This window comes from Solanum tuberosum, unplaced genomic scaffold (genome assembly GCF_000226075.1).
Source record: "Solanum tuberosum cultivar DM 1-3 516 R44 unplaced genomic scaffold, SolTub_3.0 scf00047, whole genome shotgun sequence".
NCBI lineage: Eukaryota > Viridiplantae > Streptophyta > Magnoliopsida > Solanales > Solanaceae > Solanum > Solanum tuberosum.
This window is the reverse complement of record NW_006238973.1, coordinates 1,019,290-1,039,730: the sequence shown is the minus strand read 5'-3', so window position 1 is coordinate 1,039,730 and position 20,441 is coordinate 1,019,290. Positions and strand designations below refer to the sequence as shown.

The following is a 20,441-nucleotide window of genomic DNA, read 5'->3' as shown; positions in this document are numbered from 1 at the left end:
TTTAAATATAATAATAATAATTAGTGGCTGCACGTCATTTGCTACTATAAATATTTGTGTGTCTTTGCCAACTTTCAATTAGCTTTCACATTTGATACAAAATTAGCATTTTTTTTATACACGTTCATTCAAAGCTTTCCGGCGAAAAATTCAAAGTTTTCCGGCGAAAATTCGCCGGGGGCTGAGATCGACTCGTCGGAGCTCAAGCTCGCTCGTTCGCTAAAATGAAACGAAGAGGAAAGAAGATTTCAAAACTCAGAGATGGCGAACGAGTCGACTCAGCAGATCGAATCGATAAAACAATTAGAAAAAACGATCAGAAATTAGATCGGAGAAAAAAATTGGTAAAATACGAAGCATTACCTGAATACCTTCAGGATAACGAATTCATCAGAGATTATTATCGATGTGAATGGCCTTTGAAGGATATTGCTCTCAGCTTATTTTCATGGCATAATGAAACGCTAAATATTTGGACGTAAGGAGGAGAATTAATTTTCGGCGATTTGAGATTTGAATTTTTTTTTAATTTTCTTCTGATTTTTTTTTGGGGATTTTGTGTTTTTGATTAGGCATTTGGGAGGATTTGTGGTATTTGTGACATTGACGGTGATGAGTTTTACGGAAAAGACGACGACGGTGGAGAATTTGTTCGCCGGAGTTTTCAGGTTCGGTTTTTTGAAGTAATTTCACCGGTGTTTTGTGTCTATTTTGGTCATTTTTAACTGAAATTGGATGATGATGAACAGAGGAACGGGTGATGGAGAATGGATGAATATGAAGAATAATGGCTCCGGCGATTCTTTTCCGGTGAGTTTTCCGATCAACTTGTATATATTGGCGCGAAATGTTAGGGGTATTACAGGTAACACGTTTTATTAGGATCTTTTCTTTTGATTACACGTATATACTCCCTAGTTCCTTCTGTATCGCGTTTTTCATTTACACGTCCTTCGTAAAATTAGAAGAGAAACATTAACTAATTGGTAAAGTTGTTATTATGAGGATATGAGTTTGAGCCATTTCACGAATATAGCTTAAGATTGTGTACAATAAATTTTTATAGTTCGATCCTTTTCGAATTCCGCATATAGCATGAGCTTAGTGCATCAAGTTGTTCTTTTTTTATTTTTACGTCTCTTACAAAAATAGTACTCAATCGTTTCAATTTGTTTGTTTTACTTTCTTTTTTTTAAAAAATCTAACTTTTCATATGACATGTTTAAGACCATAAGATTAAAGCGTATTTTGACATATTTAGATTCAAAAAATTTATTTACTTTCTAACAAATCAAAATCAAACAAACAAATTAAAACAAGAGAGTAATTAGGAGGGATGTTTGAAGATATTGCATTTATTTATGTCTTAAGATATAATGAAGAAGAATTAAGGTGTTTGTAATTTTTAAATATAATTACTACCAAGAATAAAAAAAGGAAAAAATAATTCATTTTATTTTGAATTTTTAAAATAACAAATATTTCAAGACAGACTTTTAACAAAGACATTAAGTATTTTAAGACAGAAGGGTATAATATATAATCTTGTTAACCAAAAAAAGAAAGAACCGAAACTAAAATTTACTAATATAATAATAATAATTAAGGGGACCAAAAGTACTATTATTCCAAATATATTTTATACACATAAATATCTGCTTTCAGATCACAAATTCCAAAATTTTCCTTAAATTTCATATCTAATCAAACACAAAAAGAATCCACCTTTTATTGCTTAATTTCTATTTTAATTTGCTGAAAAATTTACAATTTTGAATTGATTAGAGCTAGAATTGTTTAAGAGTTATTTTAGCTCTATATCACATGCACTTGGTTTTTATTTCTATATTTTCCTAATTTGGTGCTTTTATTGTTCTTTTTGTTTTTTTCTGTCTCATCTTCCGTGAATAGTGGAGGAAAAAATTGAGGATTTTTTGTTGTTTGTAAATAAAGAAAAAATCGAAATGCTTATTTATATCCACGTGGTGTGTGTACGATAAAGTTTTTGTTATTGTTGTTTATTTTAGGAATTTTTAAAAATTTAGTTAGTACATTACATCTTTCTTGTTAAGGAACCGAAAAGAGATGATAAATAATGACAAATGAGTGGAAGATGCTTTTTGAAAATAACAAACAAACAATAACATACCTAGTACCTAGTGTAATTGTACGAATAGAGTTTAGAGAGAGTACTTTACATCTTTCATTGTTTAGTGGAATGGAAGATGCTTCTTGAAAACAACAAACAAACAACATACCTAGTACCTAGTGTAATCGTACGAGTAGAGTTTACAGAAGAGTTTAGAGAAAGTAAGATGTATGCAGATAGAGGTAGAGACGGTTTTCGATATAGTTCTTTTTTAAAAATTGGGGTTAAAAGAATTACTAGATGGGGAATCAGATCCTCTTCAATAAGGTAAAAGTTCAAATCGCCAACCAACTAAGCTACTAAGATTCTCAAATTGATTCTGATAGATCCTCGACTCATGCTCCAAATAAAGTGAATGCAACCCCTTTCTCCGGGGCAGCTTGTTTTGTGCTGAATGCAACCCCTTTCTCCGGGGCAACTTGTTTTGAGAAAAGGTGGATCCAAAATTTAAACTTGACGGGTTCAATTTTTTAAGGTTCTTAGTATTGAATTAATTGTACTTTTGAGGTTATGAATTCAAACTTTAATATTTGTTGAAATTTTAGTGATTTATCACACACACATATATATATATATGCATATGTTTGTTTTCCACGTCAAAATATTGGATTCAGTTGAACATGTGGAATCCGCCTTTGGTTTCACTTATATGTAGATTTTGACCTGCAAAACAAAAACAAGGCATCATATAGTTTAATCTTTTGAATGCAGGACTCTTATGCCAGACAAATAACAAATCCATCATTTCTAGACATAAATAGAGATGGTTATGAAGTAGCCATATGGCCTTGGTTTGTTTTCTTAGGAGGAGCTATGGGTTGTTTGATTTCCAGCACTCTTTCCCATTTATTTGCTTGTCACTCACTTAGATATAACCTCTTCTTCTGGAGATTAGATTATGCTGGCATTTCACTCATGATAGTCTCTTCTTTCTTTTGCCCAATTTACTATATCTTCTGTGATCAACCATACTGGTGTATCTTTTACCTAACCACCATTACTATATTTGGTATACTTGCCATCATCACCCTCCTCTCCCCGGCTCTCTTCTCCCGTCGTTTCAGATCCTTTAGGGTTACTCTCTTTCTAGCTATGGGTTTCTCAGGATTGATCCCAGCTACACATGCACTTTTCCTTCACTATGGTCATCCACAAGTACTTGTGGCTCTAGGGTATGAGATAATCGTGGGCATTTTGTATGCTACTGGGGCAGCATTTTACATGACAAGATTTCCAGAAAGATGCAAACCTGGTGCATTTGATCTTGTAGGACATAGCCATCAGATCTTCCATGTGTTCGTCGTTGCAGCAGCACTAGCACATTGTGTAGCTTCCCTCGTTATTATGGATTGGCGACGAGGAATAGGATGTCCCACCCTGCAATGAAGGAATGATGGGGTAGACATGGCTGCAAAGGGGGATTGGAACTTCAACATTCTTTTTCACACAATTAGGAGTTAGGTTAATGCATGTACTCCAGCATTTGTATATAAATTTTTTTTTTTTGTACTTTGTAATGTTATTGGAAGTTTCTATTAATCCACCATGCCATTGATTCTCTTGACATGGTTATATCCATGAGATGAATAACAAGTATACTCTAAAAGGGAATCTTAGAGCAACGGTAAAGTTGTCTCTATTTGACCTATAGGTCAATAATTCAAGTTGTAGAATCAGTCACTAATGTTTACATCAGGATAAACTGCCTACGTCACACCCCTTTCACGGGCTCTGTGTGAAAGATTATAAGCTCAAGGACTATTGGATTATGAAATCCATACTTTTGAATATGTAAACTAGTGATTATCACAAAACTCATAAAAATAACTAGCTTGATTGAAGCAACAATTAGATATTACCTCTAAAATGGCTCTTTTATTTCCCGATGATCCATAGGGAACATCCTCTCTATCTTCACAAGGTAGGGGTAAGGTTGCGTCACACCACCCTCCTCGACCACATTTATGACCGTATTTGTGGGATTACACCGGGTATGTTTAATAAATAGTACAAAATAAATTTGTGAAAAAGGGCATATGGTAAAGATGGGAAAGCAAGTTAGAAGAGTAGATTACTAGATTTCAAGAAACAATAGAGTTGCACTTAAACAAAATGGTAAGATAAAATTACAAAATCCATGAAGTTGTCTTTACTCTATACAAAAAGTTCTACACTAAAACTATGAAGCATCACTTATGAGATTGAGAAGTAATCAGCATCCAAACCTGGTTATTGCAAAAGTATGCTACGAGAAAACAATGAATCTTGAACTCGATTTCAGGAGATGATTTGCTTCCCATGCACTGGTGTTCATCTCAAACGTATCATCTGACAAACTCGAAAGAGTTGCAATCTTTTGCATCTTCTGTTCGAGTGCACAAAATTGAAGAGAGAAGTGGAATTTAACAAATACATGGATGGACTCAGTTCCTTTAGGATTCAATGTAATTATATTTTCTCTGTGCAGCAACCTGTGGTCGTGCTAATAAAAATTCCAACGAGTTTGCTTCAACCAAGTCAAACTGTATCAGGAAGTCAGCGCATTACTTGGTTTTGATCTTCACCGGACATCTAAGCAGGAAAACAGCGCTGTGGTTCAGTTTCTGGCCTTTAGAGATACCCGGTCAGCTGTAAAGTAAAAGACACAAAAAACCAATTGACGAAGAGCAGGTCAATGCTTTTAACATGAAAGTATTATCTCTTCAACTTGCTACCTCAACAACCTCATTTTCACCGTCACTATAATCTCCCCAACGCTTGGTTCCTTTCTCCTCAAGAACGACAGTACTACACGTTTCTTTTGAAGCAGTAATCTCATCAGATAGTGCAGGTGTATCTACAGACATTTCTCCATTTTCACACTGTGATTTCTCATCATCTTTAGGAATGTCATGTAGTTTTTCCACATCTTCTTCCTGATCCTGCATGATCTGCTGACTTTCTGTCTCGTCAGTTACCAAACTACTGGAGGTTTCCACTTCAGTCCCATCAGCCACTGCTGTATCGTGATTTTCAGCAGCTTCTTCCAGAGTTACAGCTAAAGGGGACTCTCCTGCTTCAACTGGAGATATTGAAAGTCCGTCTTCAGTCACTGGTGTACTGTTCAAGGATGCTGGAGAACCATCTGGAGATACTGGTATGCTATTTGGTGATATCGGGTATCCATTTGGTGAAACAGGCATACCATTTGGTGAAGCCATGTAACCATTTGGAGCAACTGGAAAGCCATTTGGAACCCATGGCTGGCCAGGGACAAACTCAGCTGCATGTGGGTTCATGATTCTAGGAACAGCGAAATGGCTGGCATCCCCATTAGGTTCACCATTGAGAAAAGCAGGCTTGTTTCGTGGAACTCGATTTCCAGACCTACCATAGCCACCTGACAAGCGTGGACCATACGGAACTCGTGCTGTTGCTGACTGATGTGGTGATCTACGAACAGGACTCAGAGGAAGCAAAGGAGGGATATTCACAGGAGGGGGCAATATTCCTCCATGCTCCTTGAAACCTGGTGCTGGGATAGTGCCAAAAACTGGAACAGGTGATGGATTAAATGGTGGTGCAGCTGCCGAAAGTTTCTTGGTTGCTTCTTTTCCAGTCTCAGAATCACCTTGATGGTCTGATTCAGTAGGCATGGTACTAGCATTGCTGGTAATATCTTTATCTACTCCAGTTGGCAATGTGACACTTCCTAGATCACCAGGTTCATCGTCATTCTTTTCTTTCACTGCAGCTCCTTCATTTGTAAGGCAAGCATCCTTCTCTGTCACTAAATCAGTAGCAGCTTTGGTTTCCAGCATATTGACTTTGGAAGTTGCATTTGAATTACTGGAAGAACCATTATTTTGGATACCCGGAACGGAGCTATTTGTAGAAGCTGTGACAACTGCGTCCTTCTCCCCAGAAGTGTCAGCTTTTGTCCCCTCAGAAGATTCAGCTGATACAGGTGCTTTCTCTTTACTTTGTTGAGCGTCATTGACTGCTTGATTGGTTTTCTCACCAGAATCATCCTGTTGCTTCTCTTCACCGACTTTCTGAGCCTTTTCTCCATCATTGGTTCTCGCTGTTGTCGGTAGAGTTGAATCAGTTGCCACAGTCTCCTTGTTTTGTTCTGAATTACTATCCTTTGGCAATTGCTCTGCCACTGCTTTCACAATGGTACCAGGTGGAGCTAAAGCAACTTCTTTGTAAGAAAACAGTTTTCCAGCTGCCTGAACACTGATTGAGCTGACAAGTGAATTAGTTTTGACAACTTGTTCAGCTTGAGCAGGGGTGACCGGTGCCGATTTGGGCTTAGAAGATCTCTCAGTACCACCAGATGGTGAAGCAGCACTGTTTAACTTAGGGCTGAAACTAGCACTCTTCACAAACTTCTTTGAAGCAGGAGATAGCCCAGATGACGCCGCAGATTCATTTGGAGTTAATCTTGGAGATGGAAAATTAGTGGTTTTACCTCGAGCTCTTGGTAAATGGGAAGCATTCGTGAAGTTGGTGTTAAGTTTTGCAAGGTTAGGTCTCCTAGAACTAGAAATCTTACGCCCCATTGTTGAACGACCTTTGGGTAAAGCCTCTTGCCATCCTTCCTCAGAGGTATCCTCTAGTATCACGTCGTCATTTTTCTCCAGTACTGTCTGTTCTAGGAAAATGTGTTCAGATTGCTTAGGTGTGGGTTCTGCAATCTTCAATTCTGACTTCTTGTCTAATTCCGACTTGTTCTCTTTATCAGTGGAGTTCTCCACAACAGGACTAGTTGGAGAAAGAAGTTCATCCTTCTCAAATTCATCGGTAGCTATTCCCCCATTTTGCCCTGCTTTGCCTTTAACCTATATATGATAAATGAGGAAATTTAAACAGGATACTTCAGTAAAGTGAACTAAAAAGAAAATGGTTGTGTGTATTAGGAGAAAGAAGCTCAAACCTTTGCACGAGCTTGCTTCTTTTGCGCTTCTCTAGCCTTCATCTCAGCATCTGGAGCTATGTAATCCAACAAATCCGAGACACTACGCATACCAAAGAGGAAAACAAAATTTTGATTAGCGTATGCAAGTATGAAACAGGAAAAAAAAAAACTACTGAATCGAAAAGAATATTACTACCTTAGATGGCCTTTGCTAGAGATAGAGGCATCAGGCTTCGGGGTACCATTTCGTGCAGCTTCTTGCTGTTCAAGTGCTTTAGATTCAAAATACTCAAGCCATGCCGCAGCATCCTGCAGAAAATTCTGAATAAGATTGCCACGAGGTTCATCACCGAGAACAAACTGAATAATCAGACTTCAAACTAATTGATACCTGAGTACGTAAATCATCGGGTCCAAGTTTAGCTTGCAGTATCTGAAGTGTAGTTTGCTCATGTTGAACACTCAAGGAGTATGCTTCCATTAAAGAAAGAGCAATTGCAATAGCATGATAGCTGGCAGCAGTCTGGAGGAGACGGACATTTGAGTTAAGAAAAATTTAAGCTGTCAACGGGCTGATCTTCTGGACACAAACATAATAGAGATAGAATAGAGAAATTACTTGAATATGGTCAGCTCCAAGAAGTCTCTGGTTACACTTAAGAGCCTCGTGAAGGTACCTGAGTGCAACGTGGACATTTCCGAGACCTTCCTCCATCATTGCAACATTTATATATGTTGCAGCAGTATTTGGATGAGAAGGTCCACAAGTAAGATGCAAAAGATAGAGGGCACGATTGACATACCTAAATAAAGAAAAAACAATTATCAGTTCATCAGTAAACATAATGAAGTGTTCTGATACGAGATGATGCACAACACAAATCATTGAAAATACATTAACACAAAGAAGCTGGCACAGTTTCAGTTCCTTGCTTTCACAGCATGGTTCGGGCTGCATCATGCTCAATGAATAATGCTTTTAAATACCTTCTAATAAGTGACATTAAATAGAATCAGGAAGGCAAAACTCAAACCATAAGTCTCCTGGCCTTTCCCTGGGGTACAAGGATAAATTACACGAGATTTGCTCCTGAATACATAGCAAAATGATTTCCATAATAGAGCCATTGTTATATCTTCTATTTTGTGATGTAAAAGTCACGAGGGACAAGAGGGGGTTGCTCAGTTGGTAAGCACACCAAGGGAGCAAAAAGGTGGGAGCTCCTTGGGAGGAGTAAAAAGAAAAAAAACGAGGAATGGAAAAAGATCAGCAAGAGAAGGAGTTTGTTCTGGGAAAGAAGTCTGCAACAAGCAATGGCGGACAGTAATAGGCTATTTCGATAAGCTTCTGCAAAGCTAATTTTTTTTAGAGAACACTTAGAGAACGAAGGTGTTTGGCCAAGCTTCTGGCGAAGAAATAAGTGCTTTTGGATAGTAGAAGAAGCTGAAAATCCTTCTCCAGAAAATAAGCACTTTTGATTTTTTTTGGGACAAGATTACCCTACTAGAAATTCATGCTTACCAAATAAAAATTAGCATTTACTTCCTTTTTCATAATTTGACACTTCAAAGCACTTTTTGAAAATAGCAGCCAAACACAAATTACTAATAAAAGCATTTCTCAAATGATTTAGGCAACACAACTGCTACTCTACCAAAACACTTTTTTCCAAAAAGTACTTTTGATAAGAAGTACTTCTCAAAATAAGTTATTTTCGGCAGCTTGGCCAAATAACTATAAGTCTGAGAGCCAGCACAGCAGTTGATTTATTCTTTTTAAGTTGATGAATACGAGAAGCTATTGAAAACCAGATAAATATGAAGGGATGTACCATCCCATTAATCAATAGGGATCTATGCTGTAAGTTTCCATCACACTAGAGTTGAAGGCGAGCAATGAAAAACAAATAATCACGACTTTGTATGCCAGAGTTTTCCGTGAGGAAGAGAGAGGTACTCATACTTTAATGCCAACTCTGTGTGTTGAAGTCGGTAGTAGAAAACTGCTAAATCTCCATAACTCTTCATTGTATCTGGGTGGTCAAGTCCAAGCTCTCTTTCATTAATATCCAAAGCTTTTTGTTGATAAATAGTTGCCTGATAGTGAATCATTACATATATAAGAGAATTAGTGTTGTAACCAATGAAGCAATTATGATTAGAAAACACAGCATGCTGAATTTCCATAAAAGTTTTTTTCGTGAAATAGAACACTTTGCTTTTAAAGTTCTACCGACTAAAATATGTCCTCCTACATCTCACATAACACACAAGTAGCAAACGATTACTATTTTCCCTGTCCAATGCATGGGAGAGGATGCATACGTAACATAAACAGACTAGTATTTCAGTTATCTAGCCAGTTCGAAAAAATGCCAGCACTTATCAAAGTTGTGAAGCAATATTTCAGAATGTAAAATATAAATTTATACCTGATTAAAATCTCCAGTGTGGTAGAGTACCACAGCTAAGAGACTGTATGCACCTGCTGTCATTCGATGGTAAGGACCACATACAGAAACGAGTTTTGAGAGTGCCTTCAAAATTAAAAGAAATCTCAGTTCAAGACCTTGAATTATTATCAAGACATGCCATTGAACCACAAAATGTTACCTTAGTTCCAAAAGTTACAGCATCCTCCAGTTTGCCTTTATCCAGAGAAGTTTTGGATGATTCCAGCAGCGTACGCCCATCCGCTGATGAGCATGCAACATGCTGTTGAGAACATCCACAATTGTCAAAACTTCCAGAGGTTCCTCCTAATAATTCACATTCTGCATTTGACATTTGGAAACTAGTGTGCGTACCTTGTACACGGGGACCATGCTTATGATATCTGACTTCTTGAAAGGAAATGGAGAGTCCATATCATAGTCTTTGGGAACAAGCTCAAGTCCTACCTGAAATATTATTTGTTAGTACGGATGAGGTGGGTAAGATTTACCAAGGACCGGACACCAAATTTTTAGTATTCGAATTTGTATACCTTATGACAAAGACCTCGAAGAATGGCAAATTTTCTAAGATCCTCCCGACTTTCATCCTTCCACTGCCACCCGAACCTCTTCAAAAGAAAAGTTTCTATCCACTTCCATTTCAAGTCATCATCTGAATCACCATTTTCTGCAGACGGAGTCCCAAGCAATACATTTAAACAAGAAGCTATTGATGCAGCCACATTAGCAATATTATCAACTGCTGCCACAACAGCCTGCAGTATGTGTTTGTAAGCTCGAACAACCATCTCGTGAATACAAAGAGATTGCACGTGAGGAAGTTTGTCTGCAAGTTCCACCTGACATCAGAAGCAAAAGTTCAAATAAAGTTAAATACTAAGTTTAGAAATTAAAATAAAAATAAGAAATTGAACTTGCAGACAAACTATTGCTATTCAAATACTCCTATAAGTGCTTTTACAGCTGATTAGAAATCTATGCTTCCCTTTACTTTAAGTATAGGGAAATTAGAGGCTGGGCACTGCACTAATAAAGTTAGAAATGACTGCATAGATTTATTAAGATTTTAAGGCCTGAAGCAATTACCACGCGCCCCAAGGAGCACATTTGCAAACCCCTGGTGTGCATGAAATCTGTCAGTGTCCTTCCATCAACGGGTGAAAGCTCCAGTGACCCAAAATCAGCAACCTTTCAAAAGTTCAAATTTGTAGCTAGCGAGAGTTAGTTCAATTTCAAGAAGCAGGATAGACATGCAAGTATATAGAGGCACTGACCAGTTTTGGAAGGGCAGTATCAGCGTAGTATTTATGTGCCATACTGATCAACTCATCGGGTGACTGCCAGAATAAACAGAACCAGAATACAGTTTAAAAACTGGACATGATGATGGAGCATGACAGATCTATCTTACATGTGACCCGTCGGGACTATTGTTTCATACATTGCAGTTTTGAAACTAAACATGCAAGGAACAGTATGGGTATAAAAGATAGCAACACACCTTAAGGTGAAGACCAGTTTCTGATTCCTTTAGGCGCAAATATGCTGCTGCAGGTAGCACCTTTTTCCAAAGAATTTCCATTTCCTCGTCTAGTTTCTCTAGCTCTTTCTTGTTAGCGTCACCTGAAGAAGCTTCGTTCCCTGAACTGGCTTTGCTGCTCTTGTCATCTGATTTCTTCTTAATTTCCTTCAGCAGACCACCATGCTTTCCAAGACCCTTAACCGCTGGCTCTACTTTAGCTTCATCAGTTTTCTTAGACTCAACTTTCCCGGAGGCTTGATTTTGCAAATGTTGCACCCAACATGCACCCAGCTCCCATCTAATAGATTTCACTTGTTTACTGTCTTCTTCCTGTAACTTCTGCATGCTTTCGCTGAGCACTTGTCTTACTAAAGACTTAGTAGCTAGAACGTCTTCGACATCTGCACCTTGTAATTTATGTACTTGGCTAGACGGCTGAGGAGTTGATGACTTGTGCAATAGCATTCTCAAGCTGAATAAGATGAAGAATACCGTTAGAAGAATAGTTCGTGAAAATCAAAAACAATTCACTGGTGTACATATATTCATCTTATTGGCATCTGATTCTGGCTAACTCTACTAACCTGTTAACATTCAATGCATTTGCACCTCCCTCTGCCTGGTCATCTATTTCAATATCCTGAGGAATGGGATTTGTCCCCCAGTTCACCTCAGCTGCAACTTTAACAATAGCTGTGTAGCCACAGTGTCTAACCACCACTACACCCAAGGTAGAAGTATCCTGCAATAACACATAACGATCATAAGTTATGAATGCTTCATCAAATAACAAAATCAACCAGCAGATAAATGACAAATTATAAACATATTTATATTCAAACTGACATGAACAGTTGCACTCTCATCTGCAGTTATGCCTTTTAGTAAGTTTCTCTTTGCAAGATCCTCAGGCGACATGCCTAGCACCTGAATGCCATCGTTTTTGTTGTCCAATTTCTTGCTCGCATCTGACATGTCTTTTGTCACAGTGATAAGAAGATCGCCAATTTTTTCCTCGTATGGAATTGTAGAACTAGAGTTGTTGTCCACTAGATGCTTTATGGAAGCAACTGCTTTGAGAACTGATACATCGACAAATAGACTGTGCAGTAGAAATGCTTTCCTATCTCTAATTTGCCTTTCTTCTGCTGTTTTACAAGGCATTGCTGCCAGGATCGCAAATTCCTTTGCCCACGGCCTATGATCATGCTTACCATCTCTTCCCTGTCCACCTCCATTTCCTCCCCAATTCTCATCTTCCATGGGAAGTGGAGGAAAAGTAGCTGGATTGTCAGCAACAAAAGGAGGGACAACCCATGTGTTTGCTCGAAAACCATAAGGAAGATTCCCAAACTGTAAGCAAAAGTGACTATTCTTGAGCATTCATTGTTTGCTTATTCTTGAACTCAAGACAACTACTTTCAAATTGACAAATATTACTAACCTTATTATGCTCAGTGAATCCTTTCATGAGAGCCTTGTATGCCTGGAACGAAACAAACAAACAATTAATAAAGAAATCGCATATATAGTCAATGTCACTACATAGTGAATCTTTCTGGTCAGATAGACGATTAAAGTTTAACAAAATGCATTCTTACTCACAGCGTCAAAAACTCGACTTAATTGTTGCAACAATCCAACCAAAGAGTGACTCGAAAGAGCGCGTTTTCCAGCAGGATAGAAACCTGTCCTAGAAGCAACAATTGTTGTTGGCTTGCCACTGCAGATTCGGACCTGTATTGTATTTCACGAACCATTATTCAAATTACTACTATATCTTTATCATTCCAAAAAACTAAAACATTTACTATTTGCTACTACTCCCCTCCATTTCAATTTGTTTGTCTTACTTTCCTCATTAGTTTGTTTCAAAAAGAATGCTTCTTTTCTTTTTTCGGTAACTCCTTAATTTCAATTTTCCACATGACATGTTTAAGTCCACAAGATTAAAGGACATTTTGGTACATTCTACGTATCTTTAGTTTAACACCATAAGATTAAAAAGTTTTCTTTACTTTCTTAAACTCGTACCAAGTCATGACCAGACAAACGATACGGAGGGAATATTAGTTTCAGCACTTCTACCTAAACACATAATTGTTATTCATAAAATCAGTTTCAGCACCTACAAGTGCTTTTCAACACTTCACAGTTTACATTTATCAAATATTTTTAATCCGCTAACCTGAACGGGTTTCTTTTGCCACAAATAAATATTACTCCCTGTATTTCAATTTATTTGTCCTACTTTATTTTTTAGTCTGTTTCAAAAGAAAATGTCTCTTTCCTTTATTAGCAACTCTTTAATTCTAATTTTCTACGTGACATGTTTAAAATCACACTATTAAAGGACATTTGGTACATTTTCATATCTTTAGTTTAAGGCCCCTTTAAACTGTGTCAAATCAAAACCAGACAACCGAATTGAAATGCAGGGAGTAAAACAACGAAACTCACATCTATTTGGAAAAAATCATCTTCGGTTTTATCCTCGAGGAATGGTCGACTTGATCTCCTGATATCTGCAAATTTCAAACAAAAGATTAGTAGATAAGAAATAGATTTTAGAGAAAAACACTACTAAATTTTCTAAATACATTAAATAAAATTGTAGCTATGACTAAGAATGAAAAATACAACAACAAAATACCCCATGCAATCCCATAGTGTGATCTAGAGAAGGTAGAAAGGTTGTTTTCAACAGACAATCCGCTCAAGTAAAGCTCAACAAAACAAGAAGAAAAAGAGAATACGGCCAAGAATACCAATAACACTAACAAATAATACGATAACAAGAGCAAACAAACATGTAACAATAAGAAGTATAAGAAAATAAAAGTAAAAATACAACTGACAAGGAAAACTAGACATCCCAACTACCTACTAACCTCACTCCTGTCTTAATTCTCGACTTTCATATCCTCTTACCAACGAGTAAACTTACACCTTGTTTGGATGGTTGTTACCCATTGTATTGTATTGTATTGTTAGTTTAAATACAATGTTTGTTTTGATTGTTACTTAAATTCTATTGTATTGTATCATTTAAATCCATCATTAACTAACGATGGAAAGACCCATTTTATGCAACGACCGATTTGGTGTGATCGCATCGTTACCTTAATATTTTCTTCCCATTTTATTTTTAATTATTATTTAATAATTATATTTCATCTTTGACCCTACCTTTTCATAGTAACTCTACCTCGTATTGATAGATTTGTCATTCAAATTATAGATATGTAACATTATGTAAATCCAAACATTATATTGATGAAAACAATATATTATGAAACAATACGAAACAATCATCCAAACAAAGTGTTAAAAAATAAAAAATTGCAGCGTCTGAAAATACTTTCCTATGCATATCACATAATCACAATAATAAAAAATTAATAAAATAATTATTAAATAAAAAATTAACTCACATTGGATCGGCGGAGTGAGATGAGCAAACGAGAAAAAGTCATAGAACTGTCCCAGTCGCGGCGGAGGACACATCATCGCGGGGTCACCTTTCTCCGCCGCGTCACCGGCATCGTCGCCGTCACATACGGCGGCGACGGCATCTGGCTTCGACGGTTTAGCGCCGGCCTTTTTCGGTTCCTGAGGTTTGGGCTTGCCTGATTTTGGTTCGGAGAGTGCATTTTCTGAACCGGATTCAGTACCGGTTCGACCGGTGGGTTTGATTGAAGAAGATGAACCGGCGAAAGAAGTGGTGCATGCAACTATGTCGAGAACTCTTCTAATATGCGCCACTGATTGTTCTTCTGTATAATCCTCTGCACCCAAAAATAAATAAATTATAATTTAAAATATTTTTAAAAAAAAAACATTTGGTAATTAACGACAGTGATGACTAATGGTGATGATGGTAAATATTAACTAATGAGACTGGTTGATAGTGATGATTGTGGATAATTGTGATGGCATGGTGGAAGGTTATGGTTAATGGTGATGATAATAATAATTAATAGTTGGCGTCGATTGATAATTATAATTGGTACTCCCTCCGTCCCTATTTAGTTGTCCATATTTCCTCTTTTAGTTGTCCCTATTTAGTTGTCCATTTTGACAAATCAAGAAAAGACAACAATTTTTTTCCTATTATACCCTTATTTAAATAAAGTTGTCATAAATAAAGTAAATAAACTTATGAACTTCCTAGCATTGATTAGTTATCTTGAGTGAATTTATTTTGGAATTGTAAATTGTACTATAAGGGTAAAATTGTAATTTCACTATGCTAATCATTGTTGCCTTAATCTGTGTGTCATTTCTAAAGTGGACAACTAAATAGGGACGGAGGGAGTATAGTGATGATTGTGGATAATTGTGATGGCATGGTGGAAGGTTATGGTTAATGGTGATGATAATAATAATTAATAGTTGGCGTCGATTGATAATTATAATTGGTACTCCCTCCGTCCCTATTTAGTTGTCCATATTTCCTCTTTTAGTTGTCCCTATTTAGTTGTCCATTTTGACAAATCAAGAAAAGACAACAATTTTTTTCCTATTATACCCTTATTTAAATAAAGTTGTCATAAATAAAGTAAATAAACTTATGAACTTCCTAGCATTGATTAGTTATCTTGAGTGAATTTATTTTGGAATTGTAAATTGTACTATAAGGGTAAAATTGTAATTTCACTATGCTAATCATTGTTGCCTTAATCTGTGTGTCATTTCTAAAGTGGACAACTAAATAGGGACAGAGGGAGTAATATATAGCGCGATTAATGATGATATGGTAACAATAATTGATTGTTGGCGATAGTAATGGTAAATGGTGGTTGGTGAAAGTCGTAGCAATTGATAATGATGGTTGATGATTAATTGGTCGTAATTATGGTAACGACAGTTGATTATCAATAGTAATAATTGTAAATGGGGGCTAGTAATAGTTATGACGATTAATAATATAATTGTGATATATGATGCAATTGATGATGGTAATCGGACATAACTATGGCAATAGTAATTGACAACTATAATATATATTATAAATAATTGCTAATAATACTAACAGTTAACTATTGAATTGGAAGTACTAACAATTATGATTGATGATAGTAATTATGAACGTTATATACTAGTAATTTATAATAGTTGCCAATAAGTAAAAGTAGATGAGTGTAGCGATGAAATACTCAATCTTTTAAATCCTTAAAAATAATAGCATATTAATAATTACATGTTGTTATATGTTTTAATCACTCAAACTTATTAAGTAATATAATATCTTAAAATTAAAAATTATTGAATCGAAATTTTCGATATCGATAGTAAGGTCATGTCACGTGATTATCGAATCGAAATTTTCAATATCGGTAGTGGGTCACGTGATCTTCTTGGTGATAATGCATATATAAGTAGGACCATGAGCATAAAGAAAAGTACCTTCGACTAAGCTGAGGTGGCACGGTTTCAGCGACACAATTTCCACTGTATCTTTTAGCCTTGTTCCTCTAACCTGTCCCCATTCCAAAAATTTACCATTTATTTTTTAATTTATATTTTTATATAATATATACCAATAAAAATAATTAAAATTTATTATTATTTATACAAACATATACTTGATGTAATATCGAGATCTTATTTCACATTGTATGAAGGTAGAGAAATTGTTTCAATAAATTCTCAATTTAAGTAAAGCATATCAAAATAGATTTGGAACGGTTATTACTTATACAAGAGCAACCATACACAACCCAGTGTGATTCTATAAGGGGGCTCTACCTTGTGAAGACTTTCGGCTCAAATAAAACATATCAAAATATGTTTGAAATTGTTATTACTTATACAATAACAATGTACTCAGTGTAATTCTACAAATAGGGTCTCCCCCTATATATCTCTATCATGTGAAGGTAAAAAAATTGTTTTCGAAATATCTCAGCTTAAATAAAGCATGTTTGAAACTATTGTAACATACAACAACAAGATGTCTAATGTCATCTACCGAGTATACGAGGATAGTATGTACGTATACTTTATCTTATTTTGTGAAGATACAAAGATTATTTCTAAAATACCTCAATTTATGTAAAGTATATCAAAGCAAGATTAGAACTAATATTATTCTTATATAAATATGTACTATTTTTATTTTTGATATAATTTGAGAAAATATGATTAGTAAAGATTCATATGATCATCTTTATAACTTGTTTGAGATAAAGACAATTATATATTAATATTTTAATATTTACTATATTGGGGAAAAAATACTTGTCTCTTCAAATAATAATTGTCTAAATACATAATAGAGGGAGTATGTATTTCTTACTAGTTAAAAGTTAAATGAATTTGCATTTCAAAAGTGTGTGAACAATATTTATAACAAGTGAAATACAATTACATTGAACTTACTTTTAAGAACAGAATGTGAATTACATGAATCATTTTTTCTCTAAAGGAGTATTAACTAGCAATCAATTAAAACCAAATTACACTACTCTTTAAATTTTGAAATTTAACTCTAGTAAATCTGATATAATTAAATGATAAATATTTTTTTATTTTTAACTAAATATCTCGAGTTTGAAACTTTGTTCGAGAGCACTTCACTCTCCAAATATAAAACTTATTTTTAACGCAAATTCTGATTTAGTCGACAACAAATGCAAGTATTGAAACAGAATAAATTTTTTAAAAATAAGTAAATAAAAATTATCTAAGATACAAAATATAATAAGTATCCTGTAAAATTAGTTGAGGCGTACACAAACTCGCTCAAACAACTCTAACTAACTTGGTTCAAAATTAAATGGCTAAGCTCCACACACATTAATTAAACTTTTCTTCTTCTTTTTTAGCATTTTCTTTCAAACTTCTTTCACAAAAAAAAACATATATATTTGAAATGTAGGAAAAAGGCCATTATTATGCAATTAAAAGAGAAAAATATGCACACAAAAAAAAAGGAAATAAAATAAATACAAAATATTACCTCATGTGACAAGGAGTAATTGGTCACGTGACATGTCTCCACATTGACGGCTAATAGCTTTCTCACATCTAAAATCTTGTCCGTTGATATCCCCTAAAATGTCAACCATTTTAATTGACCAAAATGAATTATTTTACGGAGTTGTTTAGTTCGCAGACTAAATTATTTCAAAATTATAATTTTTTTATTAGTTTTCCCACATAGTAGGTGAGATATAATAACATCAAATTTGAGATGAAATTCATACTATGTGTGGTTGAAAATTTCTCATCAACAAATTAGAGTATCAATTTATCTCAATTTTAATCTGAAATATCTCACATTATTCCGCCTATCAAACGATTGATCGTCTGAAATTATAATATTGAAATTATATCTTGGACAAATTTATCCACCTTGGAGGAAGAATGGTACGACTCCAAGTTTGATTGGATAAGATGAGATATCAAGATTAAGATTGAGATAGAGTTTATATGTTTTTGATTGGCAGTGTAAATTTATTTTCGAAATAAATATTATACCGTCAATTAAATATGATATAAATTTTATCTTTGAATAATTTACCTCGTATCGCGCACCAAACGACCTCTATTGTTAATAAATTAATTGTCATTGGTAACTTTACCTTAAGCATCACTTGTGAGTCATTGGGTGTTTCCACCGATATCTCTATAACGTTTGGTAGAACTGTAATTCAAAAATTAACACATGGGAAAATTATTATGATTAGAAAAATGTAAAAATAAATAAAACTTAAAAGATTTATCTTTTTACTGACTAATTATTTATATTTGGGATTTTACACGAAAATGATCTTAATAATTACTATCAAATTGTGTAAATTATTAGTGTGTGGACTTTTATCATCTCATGAATTTATTATAAAATGCATAAGGAAAATAAATTTTTCAAGAAAATGTTATCGTGGAGTTGATAATCTTTGTTCCGATAATATAACTTGAATAGTTTCAAATTAATTTTATTATATACAGTAATAATTCAAGTCTAATTGAATAAACATTGTTATTATTCGATAATATAACCTTAATTTAGTAGAATATTAATTTAATGTAATTGCCTCAAGAAACTCGTCACGAAATAACAAATATTGTGATTTTACAAAAGAATTCATAAATAATTAGATATAGAAAGAAATTCTATCAAATAAAAAGAACTCCACGATATTTCGATCATTAATACGACATATAAAAGAATTATAATAGAAATCATGTTGGAATTAATAAAAACATGACTTATTATAAACTTAAGACTTAATAGTAGAGCAAATAACAATTTGACTCACTTGAACATAATTTTGATAATTATTATTAATATACATTGAAATTGATAAATATTTAATAACTTTAGACTTATGAGCATAAGAATTAGCAATTTAACTCACTTGAATAAAATTTTGATAAATATTATTAATACAATATATAAAGAAATTTTGATAGAAATTACATTGGAATTGACAAAAATGCATAATAAAACATTTAGAAACTTTAGATATAGCAATTTGACTTACTTGAATAAAAATTTCATAATTATTATCATAAAAAAACAATATGAAAAATCCATGATAATTTTTTTTTAATTGAAGATAATTTTTTTTTTTTTTTAAAAAGATAACAAAGTAGATATAGCACAAATACCTTTCTCTTCTTTTTTTTTCTTCTCTCCCTTTGCTTTGTGTGGCTTAGCTTTTCCTGTTTTGGGAGCCATTTTTTCTCCCTTCCTTCAAACTTCAATGAATATAAAAAAAAAATTCAAAAACAAAATAAAAAAAATACTTAAAGAATTTCAAATTCCCATATAATTCACATGAGTAAAGATTAATGAAAATTCATATGTATCAAGAAAATGCTGAACTTTATTTCAATATTTTTGTTGAAGTAGAAGAAGAATAAGAGAGAACTTGAATGAAGCAAAGATAAGATGAAAAATGTTATGAAATGAGACAAAGGAAGATAAGGGGAATTAAACAATATATAATAAGAGTTAAATTTTCATAAATATTTTTTTGTTTTTGTAGTAGTTCTTGTGAGTATATTATTATCTAAGAGGAAATATGAAAAGAGATGAGATATAGAGAAGAAAAAAATAAATATAAGAGGGGTTTATATTTATTTTATTTTATTTTAATTTAGTTTATTTTTGTTGTTGTTGTTGTTGGAGATAGGATAAGGTAATACAATCTCCAAGCCATAGTAGCCTAAGAGATCTTTTAGACCTTTTGTTGTTTGTACATATGTGTTGTGTGTATATCAGAAAGAATGTAAGGCTGGCAATTTTAGACCTCTCATTTATCTTCCAAAATTGTTTCATCTTCCCATTCACTAGTCTTTTGGTTTATTTTAATAATAAAAAAAAGAAGCTAAAAAACGACGTGTAAGATGGTTGGGATACCTCTACTCTTAATATTTCAGATTTAAATATTGAGAAGTGTT

General features: G+C 34.2%; 2 protein-coding genes across 3 annotated transcripts; one reads left to right on the top strand and one right to left on the bottom strand.

The window, feature by feature from the left end:
* The first annotated feature begins 73 nt into the window (after positions 1 to 73).
* Positions 74 to 3,713, top strand: LOC102598250 (heptahelical transmembrane protein 2-like). The gene is made up of 4 exons (XM_006343531.2): positions 74 to 478; positions 573 to 668; positions 750 to 810; positions 2,861 to 3,713. The coding sequence occupies exons 1-4, from the start codon at positions 225 to 227 to the stop codon at positions 3,533 to 3,535; spliced, it is 1,086 nt and encodes a 361-aa protein (XP_006343593.1). The 5' UTR covers positions 74 to 224; the 3' UTR covers positions 3,536 to 3,713.
* Positions 3,714 to 4,203: 490 nt separating this feature from the next.
* On the bottom strand, positions 4,204 to 19,960 carry LOC102597930 (protein TSS). 2 transcript variants are annotated; one of them, XM_006343530.2, is made up of 24 exons: positions 19,647 to 19,960; positions 18,617 to 18,678; positions 17,992 to 18,084; positions 16,437 to 16,509; positions 14,462 to 14,815; positions 13,488 to 13,552; positions 12,633 to 12,764; positions 12,472 to 12,513; positions 11,874 to 12,380; positions 11,612 to 11,769; positions 11,007 to 11,499; positions 10,780 to 10,842; positions 10,592 to 10,693; positions 10,036 to 10,344; positions 9,857 to 9,949; positions 9,663 to 9,764; positions 9,482 to 9,586; positions 9,013 to 9,146; positions 7,669 to 7,852; positions 7,441 to 7,572; positions 7,246 to 7,370; positions 7,068 to 7,149; positions 4,864 to 6,972; positions 4,204 to 4,777 (listed from the first exon to the last, which is right to left on the bottom strand). In XM_006343530.2, exons 1-24 carry the CDS (start codon positions 19,714 to 19,716, stop codon positions 4,760 to 4,762), a joined length of 5,607 nt encoding a protein of 1,868 aa, XP_006343592.1. In that variant the 5' UTR covers positions 19,717 to 19,960; the 3' UTR covers positions 4,204 to 4,759. The 2 variants fall into 2 exon arrangements, with proteins under 2 accessions (XP_006343592.1, XP_015162527.1); XM_015307041.1 differs by having other exon boundaries at positions 7,246 to 7,358.
* Positions 19,961 to 20,441: the final 481 nt, after the last annotated feature.